At 46.6% G+C, this 22,860-nt stretch overlaps 1 protein-coding gene across 2 annotated transcripts; it reads right to left on the bottom strand.

The window, feature by feature from the left end:
- Positions 1-294: 294 nt before the first annotated feature.
- ZNF593OS (ZNF593 opposite strand) lies at positions 295-22,856 on the bottom strand. Of its 2 annotated transcripts, none has more exons than XM_069971423.1 (3): positions 22,845-22,856; positions 1,703-1,788; positions 295-1,563 (listed from the first exon to the last, which is right to left on the bottom strand). In XM_069971423.1, exons 2-3 carry the CDS (start codon positions 1,751-1,753, stop codon positions 1,417-1,419), a joined length of 198 nt encoding a protein of 65 aa, XP_069827524.1. In that variant the 5' UTR covers positions 1,754-1,788; positions 22,845-22,856; the 3' UTR covers positions 295-1,416. The 2 variants fall into 2 exon arrangements, with proteins under 2 accessions (XP_069827524.1, XP_069827523.1); XM_069971422.1 differs by lacking the exon at positions 22,845-22,856 and adding an exon at positions 9,435-9,664.
- Positions 22,857-22,860: the final 4 nt, after the last annotated feature.

The raw sequence follows: 22,860 nt of genomic DNA, 5'->3' as shown, positions 1-22,860 counted from the left end.
CGAGGCTGCGAATGAATGTGCTGTTTGCTGAGGCATCCACAAACATGTCCGCTTGTCACTTCCAATCACATCTGCACACTCCTCTCGCACGGATGCACAGTTTGGGCTCTAGCCTTTAACCTCTGCGTTGCCGGTAACACTCAGTGGGAATATGGAGCTGTGTTTTTTGTTTTTGAGAGGGGGGTATATTTTAAGAGAATTATTGAGGTCTCACTTTATGCAAAATTACTTCATACTTCATTTTAACATTGAACAGTTGGATAAAACAACAAAAACAAATGAAAATGCAGGAAGAATTTTTGACAATTTGCTTTAATACAGAAGACTAAGAACAGATCACATGTTCCCGTCCATGTAATATACTTGCTCCATCTCTCTAGTAGACGGATTCTGTGTAGTTTTACAGCTGATAAATTAAATCTCGGATAAATGTTTAGAATGGAAAGCTGGCGGCACGTCTGTGCCAGGAGATTGTTACATACACATGTATAGAAAATAACATTTACCTATTATACAGAAAACCTAGCAAACTGGTATAATACCCACAGCCCTACATTGAGCTTAATCACCAGACACTAAGTCACTGTTGTCCAGGTGCCGGATGTCATGTTACATGGGATACAGTTGGCCGGGTGCTGGATGTCATGTTACATGGGAGATGGTTGTCTGATGTCATGTTACATGGCAGTTTGTTGGCCGGATGTCATGTTACATGGGAGACTGTTGGCCCGGTGCCGGATGTCATGTTACATGGGAGATGGTTGTCTGATGTTATGTTACATGGCAGTTTGTTGGCCGGGTGGCGGATGTCATGTTACATGGGATACAGTTGGCCGGCTGCCGGATGTCACGTTACATGGGATACAGTTGGCCGACTGCCCGGTGTCATGTTACATGGGAGACTGTTGGCTGGGTGCCGGATGTCACGTTACATGGGATACGGTTGGCTGGGTGCCGAATCTCACGTTACATGGGAGACTGTTGTCCAGCTGCCAGATGTCATGTTACATGGGAGACTGTTGGCCAACTGACAGATGTCATGTTACATGGGAGATGGTTGGCCAGGTGCAGGACGTCACGTTACATAGGAGACTGTCGGCCGGATGTCATGTTACATGTGTATAAGTTGGTTACCGTCTGCAGCATTTTATATATCAGGTGAAATCTCATTGTTGCATTTCTTTTCAGAAGGTCGGCTTTCTGCCCAGGACACATTCAGGTAAAAAGCCATCCATACAATGGGGGTAGCATATTCCCATCTGTACACGTAAACTACATTCTCAGACCTTGCAATACATTCTTTTAAGCACTCCTTAACAAATTCACTTGAACATCGTTATTTCTGCTTTTTACTAGAGTCAGGAAGATGTGCGTCTATGTTTATCTATATATACATGCAGTTCTGTGACAGAGTTATCATTGTGAAGGTGGAAGGTTTGACTCCTGCACCATCTGGCGGACACTGTAGTAGGAGAGGCCAAGACCCATGAGGGCAAAGAATAAAGCCAAGTGATTGACCAGTCTGTCTTTAGGCTCTGCTACCAGTTCTCCAGAAACCTGTAACTGAGATAGGATAGATAGGGTCACATGACCTGACATCCCAATACATTGTAATAAATAGGTGACCTGACATCCCAATACACTAATATTTTGTGTCACATGACCCAACATCCTGATACACTAATATTTTAGCTCCTGTTACCTGCAGCAGTCGGAAGTATCCAGGGGTGAGCCGTCCCAGGCGGATTATCATTCTGACCCTAGAACCTGCTGCTCTTGTTTTCCAGTCTGTGGAGGAATACTGTGTATTATAAAGATGGATACAGAACTGTGGAATATTATATCATCATCAGCATCAAAGAAGAGTCTCTACTTCATGAGAATACAGAAGCGTCTGCCGACACTGGCGCCTGGCGCAGCCTGGTGTCTGTCCACGGTCAATGCTTCTATGTCTTGTTGGCCATTTCCAGCTCTTTTTTTTGGTCTGTCTGATGCGGTTACCCCAGAAGGGGGGGTTCCTTACCTTCCTACCTCCAGAAGCAGCTGGTTCCCATTCCGCCCTGCTCTGGCACCTCTCTATGTCACCTCTCTATGTCTACAAATGACAGGGATGCGGCTGTACAGTGTATCCAGCAATCTGACCCCTCCTCCTCATCATCATCACCAGCGCCCCTCCTATAAAGAACAGCTGTCAGAAGAGATCAGACCAATGGCCGTAATACAGCCAGAGGGAAGCATGGGGACAGGGAACTAAACAGAGGTCATGGGAGAAGAGATGCAGAACTGTCCCAGCATTTCTTATTAGCTGCGACTCTTACACTGAGGCCTCCTAATAATAATGACAAGTGTCAGTTTGTTGGGCAGATCGCTGTAAGGGCATGACCACGCCGGTGACCGATTCCTTCCTGTAATGAAGCTGAGCTACGAATGAGAAGTTACAGTCCATGTAAAGTTGTTTATAACACATCAAGGTGATATCAAAGACTGTGAACTAAAAGGCAAAGGATGACGTATGGGAAACATCTGTCATACTGATCTGATGAAGAGGGTTTAATCAGAGATATTACTGGTGAGGTCTAATCTGCAGCCAGGAGGGGGAATCTGGCACAGTGAGACACAGTAACGTCCATGTAATAATCTGCTCCATTCACGTCTATTTGGAATTCACCATCAGCGCTCACAGAGGTGATAAAAACAGCCGTAATTGAGCGTGGGGGTAAAAATAATGACCATGCCTATTACCACCTGTTTTTGCAACAAAAAGTTGTTTTTATCACCTGTTCACACATTTTTTTTTCATCAAAATTAGGGCAGTATTTTACTACTCCCTGACAACCCCTTAGCACAGTCATGGCTAACCTTGACACTCCAGCTGTTGCAAAACAATAACTCCCATCATGCCAAAGCCATATCTTTGGTTGTTCAGGCATGATGGGAATTGTAGTTTTGCAACAGCTGGAGTGTTAAGGTTAGCCATCACTGCCTTAGCAGCACAATGATGAGTGTTCTCACCCTGTGAGCCGTAGGATGAAGAATATTAAACCCCTAGGGGGTGTATATAGGTGCATCTAGCCAAGAGAGTCATGGAGGATGATACTGGAGGGTTACACATCAGGATTATATATATGTGTGTGTACACACTGTATATTCTCGATTTTGGTGTAGCCTGGTGTTGCGGCAGGGAAGAAGTGATGTTGCCTGTTTTTCAATTTACACTGCTATAGCCAGGAGAATTTGTATCATCGCCTGGGAGCTGCCATTTTGGCTTAGCCCAGAACTATAGCAGAGGTGGAACAGAGCACCCGGACAGTGTAATCCTCTGCTGGATAAGTATGAGGTAAAACATGAACTCTGTTTTCTTGGGAAATAGGTTTCCAATGCCTGACATATGGATTGTTGAACATATACCCTTTATTGCTGCACTCCGGTCTTAAATTAGGCCACACTCCCTTTCCCCCAGCTGGATTCACTAACAGGCACACGCCTCTTAGTAAACCTGGCTGGGCCTACGCCTGGTGCAACAAATCTACGCCCTCATGCAGGTGCAGATCTGTATCATGATTTACGCTTGCGAGCATAGAGAAGAGCGGCTGTCTGCTTCTACTAAGCCCCTATTACATGGGGCGACTGGAAGAGCAAACAAGTGCTGTCAATGCTTGTTTGCTCCTCGTTCCCCGCTCGACTGGCAGCTCCTCGTTCCCCCTCAACTCCCAAGGGGGGGGGGGGTTGGTGCCGCAGGAGCTTGCCCGGGTGATCGCTGATCGTCCGGGCAGCCCATAGCAGATAGCGCCGCTCCTGTTCCGCTGAGCGACCGTGGAGCAACATGTTGAAAGACAGAAGACTACAACGATCAGCCGACATCGTTCATTTCGGCTGATTGTTGTGTTCTATTACACAGGACGATTAACTGCCGATATCGTCCAAGTACGGCTAATAATCAATTCGTGTAATAGGGCCTTTACACGGGGCGATGTCCAGCGGACTGTCGCTATCGGCATTGCGATTTGAGAACATGCTGAAAGACAATGATCAGCCTGCATCGTGGATGTCAGCTGATCGTTGCCTTTTAACATGAACTATTACACCAAACCAAAACGAACTATTACAGCCAAGTACGGCTGATAATTGTTTTGTGTAATATGGCCCCTTATTCTTAGGTTTCTCCCTGTTTTTACTGCAGCATTTGCATCCCTCTCTAATATTAACTGTTCGATAGTTTTTCCAGTATATGTTCCAACAACTGTGGACCAAGATTAGATGGAGTATTCCTCAATGGATGTGGTAAGGTACCTCAGAATCTATCGACAAAAGACTCAAAGCAAACATGTTGAAAATTGAGGGACACGGGAGATTTATCAAACATGGTGTAAAGTAAAACTGGCTCAGTTGCCCCTACAAATGTGGCTACAGGAAGCATTGGGGCATACCGAGGATGAGAATGATGGAAGGCTGGAGTGTTAGTTTATTTAGAGCTTTCTGACAACAGTAAACTGGTTTCAGAAAGCTATATAAATTTGTATTTTACTTCAGTTAAAAAATCTCAAGTGTTCCTATACTTATCAGCTACTGTATGCCCTGCAGAAAGTGGTGTATTCTTTTCAGTCTGACACATTGCTCTCTGCTCCAAAGGAGGAACTGTCCAGAGCAGGAGAGGTTTTCCATGGGGATTTTCTACAGCTCTGGACAGTTCTTGTTTCGGACAGAGGGGCCAACAGAGAGCACTAAAAAGAATACACCACTTCCTGCAGGACATACAGCAGCTGCCAATTACTGGACCTTCTGAAACTAGTTGATTTAAAAGAAAAATATTTCGGACAGAGTACTCCTTTAACTCTAACCTGAACCCCTTTAACTACAGGTTTTGACCCCATTCTCTGTATCTTTACTGGAGTATATAATATGGCTTACCCATACATTGTATGAGCTAAATGTATGGCAAAATATCCTGTTGTATATTTTATTTTTATAGCATTGAAAACTATAATTGTCTCTGCCTTGGTATAAGTGCAAAGAAGACTGTGGCAGAGTATGCTAGGCTACATATTTCTATTGCCATACAGTCTCCCATGTCTTTTACTTACAGCTGCATATTATGTTTTATTGGACACAAAATAAGAATAAAACTGTATGAAGAAATAGGACATTGTGCGCTGAATTACAATAGTTATACTTCATACACTGCTATACATGGGTCTGCTAAGGCGCTGTTCACACTGCTTTATTGCATACATTATATACAGCAGTTCATATGACAGGAAACCCTATACCTATAGCAACAGATGTTGGTTGTTTTGATGTGGACATCAGACATATTTCAGCAGAAAATCTCAAAGCCATCCACTTAGGTAATTAAAAGAAATGATTAACCAAGTGGGACAGCTGCTTATCACTGCAGGCCTATAGTAAAACCGGTAGAACTTGAGTTATGTTCAGGAATCCCCCTGAAGATATTCACAGGCCGTGAGCCTACATGTTGTAGTTGACATGTAAAGATGAAAACGTCAGCAAACCCTGGAATGTGACGGATCTACAGCGAGATACAAGGTTATTAAACATGTACAACCCAACAGAACAAACAAAATAACATAACAAAACAAACAACATACACAACATAACAAACAGCATAATATAACAACATAAGAGAACAAACAACACAACAACTAGCATAATATAACAACGTAACAGAACAAACAACATAAAAGACATAATATAACAACATAACAGAACAAACAACATAATATAACATAACATATAACATAATATAACATAACAGAAAAATCATAATATACCAACATAACAGAACACACAACATAAACAGCATAATATAACATAACAGAACAAACATAATATACCAACATAACAGCACGAACAAACAACATAACAAAACAAAAACATAATCTAACAACATAACAGAACAAACAACATAATATAACAAACAAAAATTTTTTGGTCATTTTTATTTTATTAGCCCCAAATTCATCTTGTACCAGCACTATAAACATGATAAATAGGACTGTCAACGTCTTGTGCAATAGGCACAGAGCTCAGAGATGGCCATGCGTTGGTGCACACTAGCACAAACTAGAAATAAAAAGTGCAAAAACTGTTCTCAATTTTCAAGGGGCGCATGCTTCTTGATAAATCCAGCGGTGGGAAAGTGGGAGGTTTAAAATTAATATTATATACCTCATTCACATTTATCAAATCTGCAGACTTTAGGCTCATTCACAGTACTTTTCCAAGCTCACACACAGTATGTTGGTCCTCACTTTGGGCAGTATTTTCCGGCCTCACACACAGTATGTTGTTTATCGCTTTGAGCAGTATGTTTCCAGGATCACACACAGTATGTTGGTCCTCACTTTGAGCAGTATTTTCCGGCCTCACACACAGTATGTTGTTTATCGCTTTGAGCAGTATGTTTCCAGGATCACACACAGTATGTTGGTCCTCACTTTGGGCAGTATTTTCCGGCCTCACACACAGTATGTTGTTTATCGCTTTGAGCAGTATGTTTCCAGGATCACACACAGTATGTTGGTCCTCACTTTGGGCAGTTTTTTTTTCGGCCTCACACAGTATGTTGGTCCTCACTTTGGGCAGTATTTTCCGGTCTCGCACACAGTATGTTGGTCCTCACTTTGAGCAGTACTTTTCCAGCCTCAGGCCATGTTCATATGGCGTAAAGGAGCGGATGATCTTTCCTGCCACAGGGTTCTGATGCGGGCGCATCCGTGCGAGCATGCATCAGAAGTCTCCACTGCACACTATTGACCGTGCAGCCTCAGCCGCTCGCTCAATATTGTGAACTGACATAGTTTTCTACGGCCGCTAATCACTGAATAGCACCGCAGAAAACTTACATGCCAGTTCTTTGCGGCGCCGCGAGGGATCCCGGCCGGAGCGTTTAGTATGTGTATGCGCTGTGGCCGGGATCCCATACATATCAAGGCAACGCATGTTCTCGTACAAAGTACGGCCGTTGTTGCCGGTTGCAACATCGGCCATACTTTTATGAAAACATACGTTGTGTGAACATAGCCTCACACACAGTATGTTGGTCCTCACTTTGAGCAGTACTTTTCCAGGGTCGCACACAGTATGCTGGTCTTCACTTTGGGTGGTACTTTTCCAAGCTCACATGCAGTATGCTGGTCTTCACTTTGGGTGGTACTTTTCCAACCTCACAACACAGTATGTTGGTCCTCACTTTGGGCAGTACTTTTCCCAAAACCACGAGTGGGCGCACTGGCACAGGCCCAATAGATTTGAATGTAGTTGACTACTGACCATGTTTTTGGACATTTTACGATATCTATGTGTAACATACATGTATATGTTCAGGACCTGAATGTAGTCCCTAGTTAACTATGTTCGGGCCATTGAAGTCAACAGGGTCCTTGACAGGTTGGCGAAATATACACGGTTGCAGGAGTCAGTCTTAATGAAAACACTTTAAGAAAATCTGTCATGAGCGGCAACTCCAGCATGCTCCAGTCTGATTACTGGTGGCTGCAGAAGTTGGATGCCGCCCTAAGGCTACTTGGAAAACATGGTTACAGCCATAGGTCATAGGCCATATCCACCAGGCCTCCCTAGGGCGGCATCCACTTCCTCCAGCCATGAGGAATCAAATGCTGCACAACTGTACTTGCTGGAGTTGAGCTCATCTCTAGCCCTGTTCATAATAATCCACAGTTTAGTACAAGGGACTGGATTCAGACACAGTATTTTAGAATGAGCCGGGAGAAGCATGTGGCTGAACGTTTCTCTCCCCATCCTGTTGCAGGAGGTTTATATCTATGGAGCCCTCACTCCTCATATGATGGTTACAGGTGCATCTCTGTAATGTCTGATCTGCTCTGTGTATGAACTGTACAGTGCTGCCGAATCTGCTGGCGCCATATAAATAATTATATGCAACCTTTCTCTTTCTCATGCTGCCTATGTCAGTGGACGGGGCATAACTACTCTTATATGTGATTTGAACCTCAGGACAGTGTTATTCCATTCACACTCAGAAAGCAGAGCTATTGAGAGACTGGACTGATCCTATTGCTGCATTGACATTGGTGCCCAGTTCCTTATTAAACAGCGCTACAAAGCCACCTAACTAGTCACCTCAGCATAATTAAAAAAAAAAACATACAAAACTGCAGCATCCGACCATAATAAAAACCACACAAAACTGCAGCATCCGACCATAATAAAAACCACACAAAACTGCAGCATCCGACCATAATAAAAACCATACGAAGTTGCGCCACGTAAGGCCGGGTTTACATATGTCCGGCGGTGCGGCGGCGTTTCCCTCCGGCGCAGGAGAAAAGCGCCGGAGGGAAACGCATCTTTGAACTGATCCCATTGTTTTCAATGGGATCGTTCAAAATGTGCGGCGGGAAATAGTGTCCGCCGCATCGCCGGACCGTCGGTGCGTTAGGACGCATCTTGCAGCGTCCTGGCGGACCGCCGCTCCGGTGATGCGGCGCCGCACCAATACAATGGAATAGAGCGCCGGATGCCTCGCCGGGCAGGACGCATGCCGTTCGGCTCTGGCATCCGGCGTTCAGTCAAATAGTACACAAAATAAACATATATCTCCCCCTGTGTGCTCTCCCCCTCCCCTATAGTCCCCCCTTGGTCCCCCAGTAGTATATCACCCCCCCCTGTTTCTCCTCCAGTAGTATATAGCCCCCCTGTTGCCCCCCCAGTAATATTTAGCTTCCCTGTGTGCTCTCCCCCAATTAGTATACAGCATTGCTGTGCGCTCTCCCCCAATAGTATATAGCCCCCCATGTGCGCTCTCCCCCTCCCATATAGCCCCCCTGTGCGCTCTCCCCCTCCCATATAGCCCCCCTGTGCACTCTCCCCCTCCCATATAGCCCCCCTGTGAGCTCTCCCCTTGTAGTATATAGCCCCCCTGTGAGCTCCCCCAATTTAGTATATAGCCCCCGTGCGCTCCCCCGCAAATCCCATTGAAAATGACAGGAAAACATACTGGGGAAAAAAATTTCAACTGATGAGCGCAACTTGTGACAACTGATGACAACTGATGGAAACTGATGGCAACTGATGGTTTTTAATGAAAAGACGGATAGAAAAACTGATGACAACTGATGCATTTTTGGCATCAGTTGTGACATCAGTTGTGGTCAGTTTTTAGGCAAAAAACGCAACTGATGCCAACTTATATATGTAAACCCAGCCTCAATGACTAAACATCTAGAATACGGTGTATTCCCTTACTTAAATGTAGACATCTGCTGCCGTGTGACGACATTCACAGAAGAGTTAATAAACACACATACAGATACAAATATCGGTAACTTTTTGGATAGATGCAAAGAGAACAGAATGACGGAAGGTTCACAAAAACTTATGTGAAGTGTTTAGTTATTACCAGAGAAATGTGAGTGAATTGTGCACACACTCACCTCACTGATCCAGAGGAAGAGTCTCTGCGACTGAAGATCAGATTGAAGTATGTGAAAGCTATGTGCTGCCGTTCTATGGCTGCTATGTACTTCTCTTCTATGGCTCTTTTGTACGTCTGTCCTATGGCTGCTATGTACTTCTGTCCTATTCCTGCTATGTGTGTCTGTCCTATAGCTTACGGGTTGTTTAGTGAAGTGATCTGACCGGTCAATGTGTGTAATGTGTTCATGTTCCTCTGTCTGACAGATCTTTTCTGAGCCTCTTTTAGCAGCGTTCCTGGCATGTAAGGGGAGGAGTATGTGTGCATATATAAGTGTGTATATATAGCCCTATCACTATAGTGTAAAGTGTTGCAAGGTCATAATAACCTCTGGCCTGGCACATATGGAATAGGTTAAAGGGGGAACAGTCGTATGTTACTCTATACACAGTAACACGTAAATATATGGTTTCATAAGAAAAGAAATCACAGGAAACTTTAATGTGTTTTACAAGTGTCAGATCGCTGTAGATCCAGTACATAGGGAACAGGCAGCTCACTATCAGACATCACTGTAGGTCCGGTACATGGGGAACAAGCAGCTCACAATCAGACATCGCTGTAGGCCTGGTACATGGGGAACAGGCAGCTCACTATCAGACATCACTGTATGCCTGATGCATGGGGAACAGGCAGCTCACTATCAGACATTGCTCCAGGTATGGTACATAGGGAACAGGCAGCTCACCATCAGACATCACTGTAGGTCCGGTACATAGGGAATAGGCAGCTCACCATCAGACATCACTGTAGGTCCGGTGCATGGGGAACAAGCAGCTCACAATCAGACATCACTGTAGGCCTGGTACATGGGGAACAAGCAGCTCACCATCAGACATCACTGTAGGCCCGGTACATGGGGAACAAGCAGCTCACAATCAGACATCACTGTAGGCCCGGTACATGGGGAACAAGCAGCTCACAATCAGACATCACTGTAGGCCTGGTACATGGGGAACAGGCAGCTCACAATCAGACATCACTGTAGGCCCGGTACATGGGGAACAAGCAGCTCACAATCAGACATCACTGTAGGCCCGGTACATGGGAAACAAGCAGCTCACAATCAGACATCACTGTAGGCCCGATACATGGGAAACAAGCAGCTCCCCATCAGACATCACTGTAGGCCCAGTACATGGGTAATAGCTCACTATCAAACATCGCTGTAGGTCTGGTACATGGGGAACAGGCAGTTCACCATCAGACATTGCTGTAGACCCAGTACATGGGTAATAGCTCACTATCAGACATCACTGTAGGCCTGGTGCATGGGGAACAGGCTTCTCACTATCAGACATCGCTGTAGGTCCGGTGCATGGGGAACAGACAGCTCACTATCAGACATCGCTGTAGGCCTGGTACATGGGGAACAGACAGCTCACTATTAGACATCGTTGTAGGTCTGGTGCATGGGGAACAGACAGCTCAATATTAGACATCGCTGTAGGTCTGGTGCATGGGGAACAGACAGCTCACTATTAGACATCGCTGTAGGTCTGGTGCATGGGGAACAGACAGCTCACTATCAGACATTGCTGTAGACCCAGTACATGGGGAACAGGCAGCTCACTATCAGACATCGCTGTAGGTCCGGTGCATGGGGAACAGGCAGCTCACAATCAGACATCGCTGTAGGTCCGGTGCATGGGGAACAGGCAGCTCACGATCAGTCATCACAGTAGGTCTGGTACATGGGGAACAGGCAGCTCACTATCAGACATCGCTGAAGGTCCGGTGCATGGTGAACAGGCAGCTCACTATCAGTCATCGCTGTAGGTCTGGTGCATGGGGAACAGGCAGCTCACCATCCGACTTTGCTGCAGGTACGGTACATGGGGAACAGGAAGCTAACCATTTCAGACATCGCTATAGGTTCAATACATGGGAAACAGGCAGCTCATTATCAGACATCGCTGTAGACCCAGTACATGGGTAATAGCTCACTATCAAACATCGCTGTAGGTCTGGTACATGGGGAACAGACAGCTCACTATCAGACATCACTGTAGGTCTGGTGCATGGGGAACAGGCAGTTCACCATCAGACATTGCTGTAGGCCTGGTACATAGGGAACAGGCAGCTCATCATCAGACATCGCTGTAGGTCTGGTACATGGGGAACAGGCAGCTCACCATCAGACATCACTGTAGGCCTGGTACATGGGGAACAGGCAGCTCACTATTAGACATCGCTGTAGGCCTGGTACATGGGGAACAGACAGCTCACTATCAGACATCACTGTAGGCCTGGTACATGGGGAACAGGCAGCTCACTATCTGATATCGCTGTAGGTCTGGTGCATGGGTAATAGACAGCTCACTATCTGATATCGCTGTAGGTCTGGTGCATGGGGAACAGGCAGCTCACTATTAGACATCGTTGTAGGTCTGGTGCATGGGGAACAGGCAGCTCACTATCAGACATCGCTGTAGGTCTGGTGCATGGGGAACAGGCAGCTCACCATCCGACTTTGCTGCAGGCACGGTACATGGGGAACAGGAAGCTAACCATTTCAGACATTGCTATAGGTTCAATACATGGGAAACAGGCAGCTCATTATCAGATATCGCTGTGGGTCTGGTACATGGGGAAAGGCAGCTCACTATCTCAGACATCGCTGTAGACCCAGTACATGGGTAATAGACAGCTCACTATCTCAGACATCGCTGTAGACCCAGTACATGGGTAATAGACAGCTCACTATCTCAGACATCGCTGTAGACCCAGTACATGGGTAATAGACAGCTCACTATCTCAGACATCGCTGTAGACCCAGTACATGGGTAATAGACAGCTCACTATCTCAGACATCGCTGTAGACCCAGTACATGGGTAATAGACAGCTCACTGTCTCAGACATCGCTGTAGGCCACGGTACACGGGAAACAGGCAGCTCACCTTCTCAGACAATGTTGTAGGCTCAGTACTTGGGGAAAAGACAGCTCACCAACAGACATTGCTCCAGGTCTGGTACATGGGGAACAGCCAGCTCAACATTAGACATTTCTCCAGGTCCAGTACATGGGGAACAGGCAGCTCACCATGATACAATGACATTATAATGATAATGATAATGATGTATAGTGTGGTGTGTGCCTAATTGGTCACCGTGGGGTCACTTCTGTGGTGGTTGGTCGGAGTATAGCTCAGCCAGAGGTTGTACTGTCGTGACGCCAATGCCAGTTGAACACACAGGTATGGAGACACACCTGCTGTTAGTTTAAGGTGGCGAGCTATATCCTTTCCCCTGTGGTCGGTGACCTGCCGGGCTGTGAGGGGGTCCCTTGGGTAGTTATCACAGTGGTCCGGAGTGGAGCTGTGACCCACCCAGACTATCGGTACCGCTACCCACAGAAAGGGGAGATGACCCAAGGATGGAGTAGTGACTTTGTAGGTGCCAGAACAATAATCACTGAGTCTTGTTACCATAAATAAAATCTTCTTTACTAACAAAATACTTGGTACAGTAGCAGACCATAGACTGTAGACGTAACAGGACAAAATCTGTGTTAAGAGCCTTTAGAGTAGAAGAGCTGAGCTGACATGGTTGCGTGCTGAGAAGTATAGTTAGCTGAGAACAGTAGAGAGGAGTTTGTACTGCAAGTTCAGAGTAGTGGAGAAGAGTTTGTACTGAGAGTCCCAATGCAAGGTGGAAATGTGCTCTGCTTGAACTTTAGAAGAAGAAGTAAAATACTGAAGAATACTTGAAAGTAGAAAAATACTTGTGCCCGTGTTTCGACCTTTGCTGTCGTGATACCACCTGTTGCCCTACAGTGTTGGGTGACCCGTCCTATTAGGGTGACGCAAGCCCCAGACCTTGTTACCTGAGTTGAGCAAGGTGGCCAAGTTTACCTGGTTACCCCTGCGCTGCCAGAAAGAGTACGAAGGCTTCTAGCAAAAGTTGCTCTATCTGGATCAGTTCCTCTTGTTTCAGGATACTGTCCTACTTTTTTAGAAGTGTTTATGGCATGGGTTGGGGTGTTCTCTGACTTGTCCTCTCCTGAGTAGCTTAGCACTGCTTACTAGGAATATGTGCAGCTTTTGAAGAAAAGTCTCTGTGGCTCCCATGCTCGGCTATCCACTACCACACACTAGACTACACTAGACTGGAGGGGGGACCTGGCAAAGCCAGGGCCCATCTGGACTACAGCAGGGACCGTCTTGTCTTGCGTCCTCTCTCTGCCAAGACTTGGGTAAGAATCACTAAGTGTGGGCATGCACTTCCTCTCCTCATGTGGCAACTTCCTACAGGAGGTGTAATGTCCCCTGTGAGTGGTGAAGAAGAAAGTATAAAGAGAAAAGAGGATAAAGATAGGCGAAAGGAAAGAACAGCTCTCATTGGTGCGCAGATCATAACATACAATAACCCCTTGTTTACTACAGCTGTGCAATACATCTTGTGGTAAAACTTAGGTACTACTTCATTACCACGTTTACTTGAAGTACAGACTTTTGCGAGGGGTGTAAAAACGAATAACACACGTGGTGGGACACCACAATAGTACAGTGATATCCATCCTGCTGCCATTCTGTCACGGCCGCGGCGGCGTCCCGCGTTCCGGGCCGCCGCCGCGACCGCCTCCTGCCCCATGCAGCAGCCATGGGTCTATAGTCAGGGACCCGGCGCTGTTGTTACTTCGGCCCCGGGGGGCGCCTCACCTCTCCACGTTCCTGTCTGTCGCTGTGCCAGCCGGCGCGCGCGTCCCCGCCTCCTAGGGCGCGCGCGCCGGCTGTCTCAGATTTAAAGGGGCAGTGCGTCCCTAATTGGTTAGTTGCACCAATCACTCCCCTATAAATCCCAGCATGCCCTGTCCCTTGGGTTGGAGCCTCTACATGCTTCCCATAGCGTTTGGTCCAGCTCCCTGTTGTTCCTGATTCCTGTCCGCTACCTGGTCCCTAGTCCTTGTTCCTGATTCCTGTCCACTACCTGGTCTCTAGTCCTCGTTCCTGGTTCCTGCTTCCCCGTTACTCTATTGCTCCTGTCTTCAGCCTGTCCCCTGCGGTCACGACTACAGACCTCTGCCACTACCATCTCCTGCCTACTGCTCCTGCCACGCCTCGCCTGCCATCACCAGCAACCAAGCCAGGGGTAGCGACCTGGGGGTCGCCTGCCGCAGCAAGTCCATCCCGCCTTGCGGCGGGCTCTGGTGAAAACCAGCGGCCCCTTAGACTCCGCTCCCTGGTGAGGTTAGTGCCATCGCTGGTGACGGTACAGTGGATCCACTACTCCAGGCGTTACAGTAGGCTCCAACCATGGATCCCGGCGAGGTGCCTGATCTCCGTGACGTCGCCAGAGTGGTCGCTCAACAGGCGCAACAAATCCAGAAACAGTCGCAGCAGATCCAGCAACTCACTGCCGCCTTACAGCGCACACCACCTCCTGACGCTGTTTCTACACTCCGACTTGCTCTCCCAAGCAAATACTCTGGTGACTCCAAGTTGTGCAGAGGATTCCTGACTCAGTGCACCATGCATATTGAACTTTTAAGTAGTCAGTTTTCCACCGAGCGCTCTAAAGTGGCTTTCATCATCAGCCTATTGGAGGGTAGAGCCCTGGCCTGGGCCACGCCACTGTGGGACCGTGATGATCCTGTTGCTGCCAATCTCCGGGCCTTCCTATTCGAGTTTCGCTCCGTCTTTGAGGAACCTGCCCGTGCTTCTTCAGCCGAGACTGCTCTCCTCAACCTCTCTCAAGGGAGCTCCTCTGTTGGCGATTACGCCATCCAGTTCCGTACCCTGGCGGCTGAATTGGACTGGAATGAAGCCGCTCTAATAGCCACCTTCAAGAAGGGCCTATCCAGTCAAGTGAAAGACGTGCTTTCCGCCCGAGACCTACCTACCTCCCTGAACGAACTCATCCTACTGGCCGCCAGAGTTGATACTCGTTTTTCGGAGAGGGAGGAGGAGGTTCGGCATGAACATCTACTAAGCCGTTCCCGTCGCCATCCCCAGCTGGCGCCGGTTTTCCAGAATCCTGACTTTCCGATGTCCCAGCCCTCTCCTGAGATTCCCATGCAAGTGGAACGGGCTCACCTGACGCCTGATGAAAGAATCCGTCGTCTGGAGTTGAATCTCTGTCTCTATTGCGGTGGTTCAGATCACTTTCGGCTGAGATGTCCCCTACGTCCTCAAACGTCCGGAAAATGCTCGCACCTAGGTCCGGTGGGACAGGTGTCCCTAGGTGTGAATGCCACCCTTCCAAGTCTGTCTTTGCCAGTTTCCATTCGGACTCCCTCAGGACAAAATCACCAGACTACTGCCTTTCTCGATTCTGGGTCAGCAGGCAGTTTCATTGCGGCAACATTGGTCCAAAGATGGCAGCTACCCGTGACCCGACTAGCCAGGCCCCTGACTATCTCCTCGGTCACGGGCGAAATTCTTACCGACCGTGTGTACTACCAGACCACACCTTTAGTCCTCCAGGTGGGTCCTTTACATCAGGAAAAGATATCCTTCTACGCCCTGCCCCATTCTTCCCCCGCCGTCCTCCTGGGACTCCCTTGGCTGCAATTACATGCCCCTAAGCTGGACTGGAGAACCGGGGAGATTCTCAATTGGGGTCAGGACTGTTCCAGCCAGTGTCTCAAGTCACCTCAGACCAAGTACTCTATGGCGTCATCCGACCCCGCCAAGCCTCTTTCCGGCCTACCGGCTGAAGACCAAGACTTGGCGGAAGCCTTCTCTGCCGAGGTGTACCCTCTCTCCGTAACCGAGACTGAGGTCATGTCCTCTTTCCACCGGGAGAACTTACAGAAGGATCTCATCCACAAACCCACATCCCCTTGCCACGTTATACCTCCGGATCGCCTAGTACCAATCGTCACTTCTACTCTTCGGAAAGTACCCCCCGGAAAGACCCATGTTCACCCTGCGCTTCGAAGAGGTATTTTGAAGTGGGGACATTCCTCATTGGAGGCCGGGCACTCTGGAGTCCGTAAGACCGGCCAACGGATCTCCCGTCACTACTGGTGGTCCAGTCTGTTCCAAGATGTCAAAGACTTTGTGGCTTCCTGTGCCATCTGCAGGCAGGATAGAGGGGGAGGCCAAAGGGGGGGGGGGTACTGTCACGGCCGCGGCGGCGTCCCGCGTTCCGGGCCGCCGCCGCGACCGCCTCCTGCCCCATGCAGCAGCCGGTGTCCATAGTCAGGGACCCGGCGCTGCTGTTACTTCGGCCCCGGGGGGCGCCTCACCTCTCCACGTTCCTGTCTGTCGCTGTGCCGGCCGGCGCGCGCGTCCCCGCCTCCTAGGGCGCGCGCGCGCCGGCTGTCTCAGATTTAAAGGGGCAGTGCGTCCCTAATTGGTTAGTTGCACCAATCACTCCCCTATAAATCCCAGCATGCCCTGTCCCTTGGGTTGGAGCCTCTACATGCTTCCCATAGCGTTTGGCCCAGCTCCCTGTTGTTCCTGATTCCTGTCCGCTACCTGGTCCCTAGTCCTTGTTCCTGATTCCTGTCCACTACCTGGTCTCTAGTCCTCGTTCCTGGTTCCTGCTTCCCCGTTACTCTATTGCTCCTGTCTTCAGCCTGTCCCCTGCGGTCACGACTACAGACCTCTGCCACTACCATCTCCTGCCTACTGCTCCTGCCACGCCTCGCCTGCCATCACCAGCAACCAAGCCAGGGGTAGCGACCTGGGGGTCGCCTGCCGCAGCAAGTCCATCCCGCCTTGCGGCGGACTCTGGTGAAAACCAGCGGCCCCTTAGACTCCGCTCCCTGGTGAGGTTAGTGCCATCGCTGGTGACGGTCCAGTGGATCCACTACTCCAGGCGTTACACATTCCTACATTGTAGCGTCCTAATAATAATGATGTACAGTACAGTGACATCCATACTGCTGCCATTTCTACACTGTAGCATAATAATAATAATGACGTATAATACAGTGATATCCATTCTGCTGCCATTCCTACATTGCAAAGGGCCTTACAGGTTGCAGCTGGGGCCGGAACTTAAAGAGTCACTGTCGTATTTTTTTTTTTTGCAGAAATCAATAGTCCAGGCGATTTTAAGAAACTTTGTAATTGGGTTTATTAGCCAAATCTGCCATTATCCGCATGTAAAAAGCCTTTTCCCAGGTCCCCCCCTCCTTCCTCTTTTTCATCCACTCTGAAAAATCTGAAAATTGTGACTTGTTGCAGGAGACGTCCCCTGTCTGTTCTAGGGAGAGGGGAGGGGGGAGGAGGAAGGAGGGAGTTAGCCGGCAGCAGAAAGCAGATAACAGAGGATTACAGGCACGGAGCTGGGTGACAGCTGTAATCTGAGCTCAGACAGGTCACTGGTGATGGTCAGAAGAGATAATGGGTGAGGGATTTGTAGATTAACTCTTTGTTGTCCTGTTTTGGTCTTTTCTTTAGCTCTCTCCATAGGAGAACAATGAAGACAGGGGGGAGAGCTTCAAACTGCTTTTTCATGATAAAAATGCATTTTTCGGATAATAAACCCAATTACAAAGTTTCTTAAAATCGCCTGGACTATTGATTTCTGCAAAAAAAAAATTCACGACAGTGACACTTTAATGGCCCAACAGGCAGGTTTCAGCTGCTCCTGAAGACTATGCGGCCTGACAGGTTGCAACGGTTGCCGGAACTTTTTATTTTTTATTCTTTACTTTTTACTAAATTGTGAACAATGTAGAATGTATGGCCACATCAAATGCAAGGCCCTGACAGGTTGTGGCTTCTGCCAGACCTAAAGGGCCTGACAGGTTGTGGCTTCTGCCAGATCTAAAGGGCCTGACAGGTTGCAACTGTTGCTGGAGACTAAGGGGTCTGACAGGTTGAGACTGCTGCTGTAACTTAAGGGGCCTGACAGGTAGGTTGCGATTGCTGCTGGAGATTAAGGGGCCTGTCAGGTTGCAGCTGCTGACGGAAACTGGGGGGCCTGACAGTTTGCGACTGCTGATGGAGACTAAGGGCATATGTCATTAAAGACAATTTGTTAGTGAAGAAACCAATTTTGGGAGAGGTTTCATTGTGTTGCTGATATCACCATTAGAGATGAACGCAACTCGAGCATACTCGAGTCCAGTCATTTGGAATTGAATTTGAATTTTAGTTGGATTCAGCCCTAGGAAGTCTGGGAAAACATGGATACAGCCATACGCCATAGGCTGTATCAATGTTTTCCTGGAGTCCCTAGGGCTGCATCCATCTTCTTCAGCCACCAGTAACGATCTGAGTTGCCATTAGAGATGAGTAAATTAACAGTAATAACAAAGTGAAGCGCTTCATTATTTCTGCGATCAGCTGATCTGCCGGATGCCTTTTAACTCACTGCTGCTCCTCGCCGGATTCTTGGAAAAGCTGGATCCAATCCTGGAAAACTTTTCCCAGTTTCCCAGGACTAGATCCAGCTTTTCCCAGCACTCAGGAAAAATGTTTCTGTCAGGTGTCACAGTCATGTCAATCTACTGAGCAGAGAACGGCGGCAGCTGAGGCGTGCGAGCCCTCCCATAGACAAGCTATGGCACACTGAGGCAGGCGTTATTCCGCGGCAGAGAGTTCCGCCGCAGAATTTGGCCTGATTTACTCAGTGTGAACATACCCTTAAGAAGGACAGGAAAGAAAGGTTGATCCGCAGTAGAGCACAGTGCAAGAAATCCGCTCTCTACTGAACTTTGCTCGACTAATAGGAAGGATACTACTAGCTAGCTACCCCCAGAGACATAGGCCTGGCACTCGTACTACCTATCAGGAAGGTAAAAAACTTAAGAGGCAGAAGGTGGTCAGATAAGATTACTAGGACTTATCTATACTTATCTCACACTCTGCACCTTACATCTATTCTATTTTAAGGTTTGGCTGCCCGTGTGTATCAGGGTGGGTGTTACCACTCCTGGCCACCTTAACAAGTAGCCCCCAAAACACAAGAGCCCACCGACTGGTTCAATACCAGTATCCAGCAACCCGGGCCACGGCAGATCTCCATCAAAGGGGTCCTCTGTTATTAGATCACATTTGTCAACAGTCCTAGTTTTGCCGGGGCTGTCCCAATTTTGAAGAGACAGTCCTGACAAATTAATGTTCCCCTCGGCCTGCCCCCTATGCCTTTAACTACATTCCCAATGAGTGCTTATATCCTTATATCTTATATCTTTTGTTTTAAAACACAAATTTTTCTTTTTCTCTCTAATGACGACAGGTTCCAACAGCATACTGTAGTACATGACGGGAAAACACAGAGGATCACAAGACAATGAGAAAATGTGTTCATTTACAGCCATTTAGAAATAAGCAAATATAAAAGCAATGTCTGAGTGTATCTGAAGGTGCTGATAGACATGTAAACCTGCTGGCTTTGAGTAATGATGCTGTAACATATACATCGGAGCTCCTACCCAGGCGATGATAGAGAAGGTTGTTTAGGTACTGTTACTTGCTGTGCCCTCTTAGTAATACTTCTGTAAAGCAAATGTTCTCATCACATAAGAAGACATGATAAAAGGAAGGATCTGTTTGTTGCTCATGTTTGTCTGAGAACATTATGTAACCTGTGTTTGTCTTATATGATTAAACAAGCAGAAAAAAATATTCTCATATACGGATCATTCAGCACCAAGTAATATAGCTGTTTTCCATTACCCCCGACCACTTGTGCCATCAGATAGCTGCTTTTAATCCAAGATCTGTCCTGTGGTCAGGTGATCGGCAAGTGATGCAGTTATTGTCCTTAAAAGCAATTTTTAAACTTGCAGCCCCGTGTCAAATTGGGGTGGCCTGGAGTGTCTATGTCTTAGGCCTGAGACGCCTCTCCAACGCTCCTTCCCGCCCTCTTCATAATTAGAAATGCCGCAGGCAGGATTTCTTCTATTCATGCACATGTGCCTTAATGATCCAACACATGTGCAGTGTTCAGACAAGTGATAAATAGGAGAAATCCTTCCTGGGGCATTCCTAATCGTGAAAAGGGCAGGGAGGAGGAACAGAGAGGCGGTGCAGGCCTAGGGCACAGACATTCTAGGCCAGACCAATTTGACACAGGGCTGCAAGTTGTTTTTTTAGGAAAATAACTGCATCACCTGCTGAAGGGACCCCAGGACAGATCTTGGATTAAAAGCAGCTATCCGAAGGTACAAGCGGTGGGGGGGGGGGGGGGGGGGGGCAGATTGTGGGTACAGAGGATTCTCAGTTTCTCTGATGGGTCAGTCTGACACAGAATCTAGTTTTATAGTAGACATAATTGGCATGATGGATGCCCACATGTCTACAGTTTTCTGTATGATCAAAATGGTGGTATGGATATGCTGGGAGCACTTGATTCCCCCATCATCAATGCAGAACATACAGACACAGTCAGGAAGTATACACAGCGAAATCAGTCACACACAAGTGACATCTCTTCTATGGTCATTCCTTTTCTTCTTCATCTGGTCCAGACTACAATGGCTTCTTCCAGCTACATCTTCCCTCTGCAAAGTTTGATGTTCAGACATCATTGGCTCCCCTCTTTGTGGTAGATCCCTTACCTCTATATGAAGACAATAATGAACATAACCGACCATGCCCCTGAAATTCCTAAAATTCATTATAATACATTGTGCCCAACAAATGGAGTCTTTATATACTGGGTCCCCTGTAAGCAATGCCAAGCTGCCAATACAGGCAGGGAACCGGTATGGGGATCCCACCTCTCCCTGGTTTTCAGGACCTGCTGTTCATGTCCTAAAGTTTAATACTGATAGTGATACTTTATCTTAAAGACCTGGTAACTTTTTCTTACTGTATTAGGATGCCATTCCTTACAGAGCCATGTGGTGGCAGTGTTGTTGAAGCTACCCGTGATGTTCCCGCAAATACCAAACGATTTTATACAAAGCTGAAATGTAAAACTATAAAGACGTACAGATTTACTAATAAGGTTACGACACATGTATAAATGGGTTATAAATTGGGTTCATAACAGTGTTTGATCAATGGGGTGCCAACACCCGGCATCTATATACAGCAAATGCCCTAAAAATTGAGCCGTCTGCTAGGTAGTAGTGGTGCAGGTTAATAAGGCTCAGCTCCTATAGAATTAGACAGGAGCTGAGCTACAGTAACCTACACCACCACTTCACAGTAGTTGGCTTGAAGTTTGCTGTATATAGGTGCCAGGTGATCAGACATTAATGGCTTTTCTATGGATAGGTTATCAATGTTAAAGAATCTTTAAGCTTTTTAACATGCACCCTGACCCCGTTCTCCAGGAGAGAGGGCTGCAGATGTAGCAGAACCATGAACTGAGAATCTGATAATGAACATTATTTTTTATGTCCACAAGTGCCTATTCCACTGTACAACAAAGTATGGTGCTAATTTTTCCAGAAATGGTGCAGTTAGTTGCATTGAATAGACCTAACCCTTGTGCGGGTCTGCGGTACAAGTATAAGCAGAAATACATGCTCGTTCATGAGCTGTCTGGTAGTTTAAGAAATGTATGCCATGGTAGCATATCTTACATCGCATATTACAAACAAGACAATTTTACAGAGAATCAAAATACCCCAAACACATTCCATTTAGCTTGTAAAGCCTATACAAAATCTAGCTGTTTTGCCCTATCATATGCCATGGAATGGAATACAAATATAGGGGGCAAACATGAGGTCCCAAATAGCTCCATAGATAGAACTTTTAAAGATTATGGGGGTCAGAAAATGGCTATTAAAAAAAAATTTAAGAAAAGCTTTACATTTTTTTAAAAGTAGAAAAACATGCTGGATATTATTGTAATCATATCAATATGAAGAATACAGATAACATGTAAATGTTGCCACACAATAAACGGCGAAAAGATTAAAAAATTTTATTTTTTTACAATTTCAAAACCTTTTTTTTCCTGTTTTGCAGTATACTTTATGGTAAAATGAAGGGTTTTGTTACAAAGTACGTTTGGTCCTGCAAAAAGCAAACCTTCTATGGCTCTGTTGAAGTAAAGGTTTGGCTTCTAGAAGGAAAGCAGGAAAAATTTAAATGCAAAAAATAATGGCTAAAGGAATAAGAATAGTTTTTCCATATTTTTAGCGTTATATTTTAAGAGAGATAATTTATTTTTTATTTTTCCATTAATGTAGTTATATACAGGCTTGTTTTTTGTGGAGTAAAATATGTTTTGAAGTGGTACACATTATTAATTACCTTCTATTACAAGTTTAATGTATTCTATAGCAAAGTCATGGTAATAAAAAAAAATGTCTGTGTTAGTAGCTTTGCACAATGAAAACATATTTTATGGAAAATAAAAATGGTTTGAAGTTTTATCATTTATAAATGCAGTTCTACCATGTTTTTTTGTGTTTTTATTTGCCACTGTTTACTGTGCATTAATAGTAAAGGAGTATTATCATTATACTGCTGGGGCTGGTGAATAAAATAAATTTATACCTACCTACCCCCTGGTCTTC

This window comes from Dendropsophus ebraccatus, chromosome 5, assembly GCF_027789765.1.
Source record: "Dendropsophus ebraccatus isolate aDenEbr1 chromosome 5, aDenEbr1.pat, whole genome shotgun sequence".
Lineage (NCBI taxonomy): Eukaryota > Metazoa > Chordata > Amphibia > Anura > Hylidae > Dendropsophus > Dendropsophus ebraccatus.
Note: the sequence above shows the minus strand (reverse complement) of the source record. Positions and strands in the feature narration are given on the sequence as shown.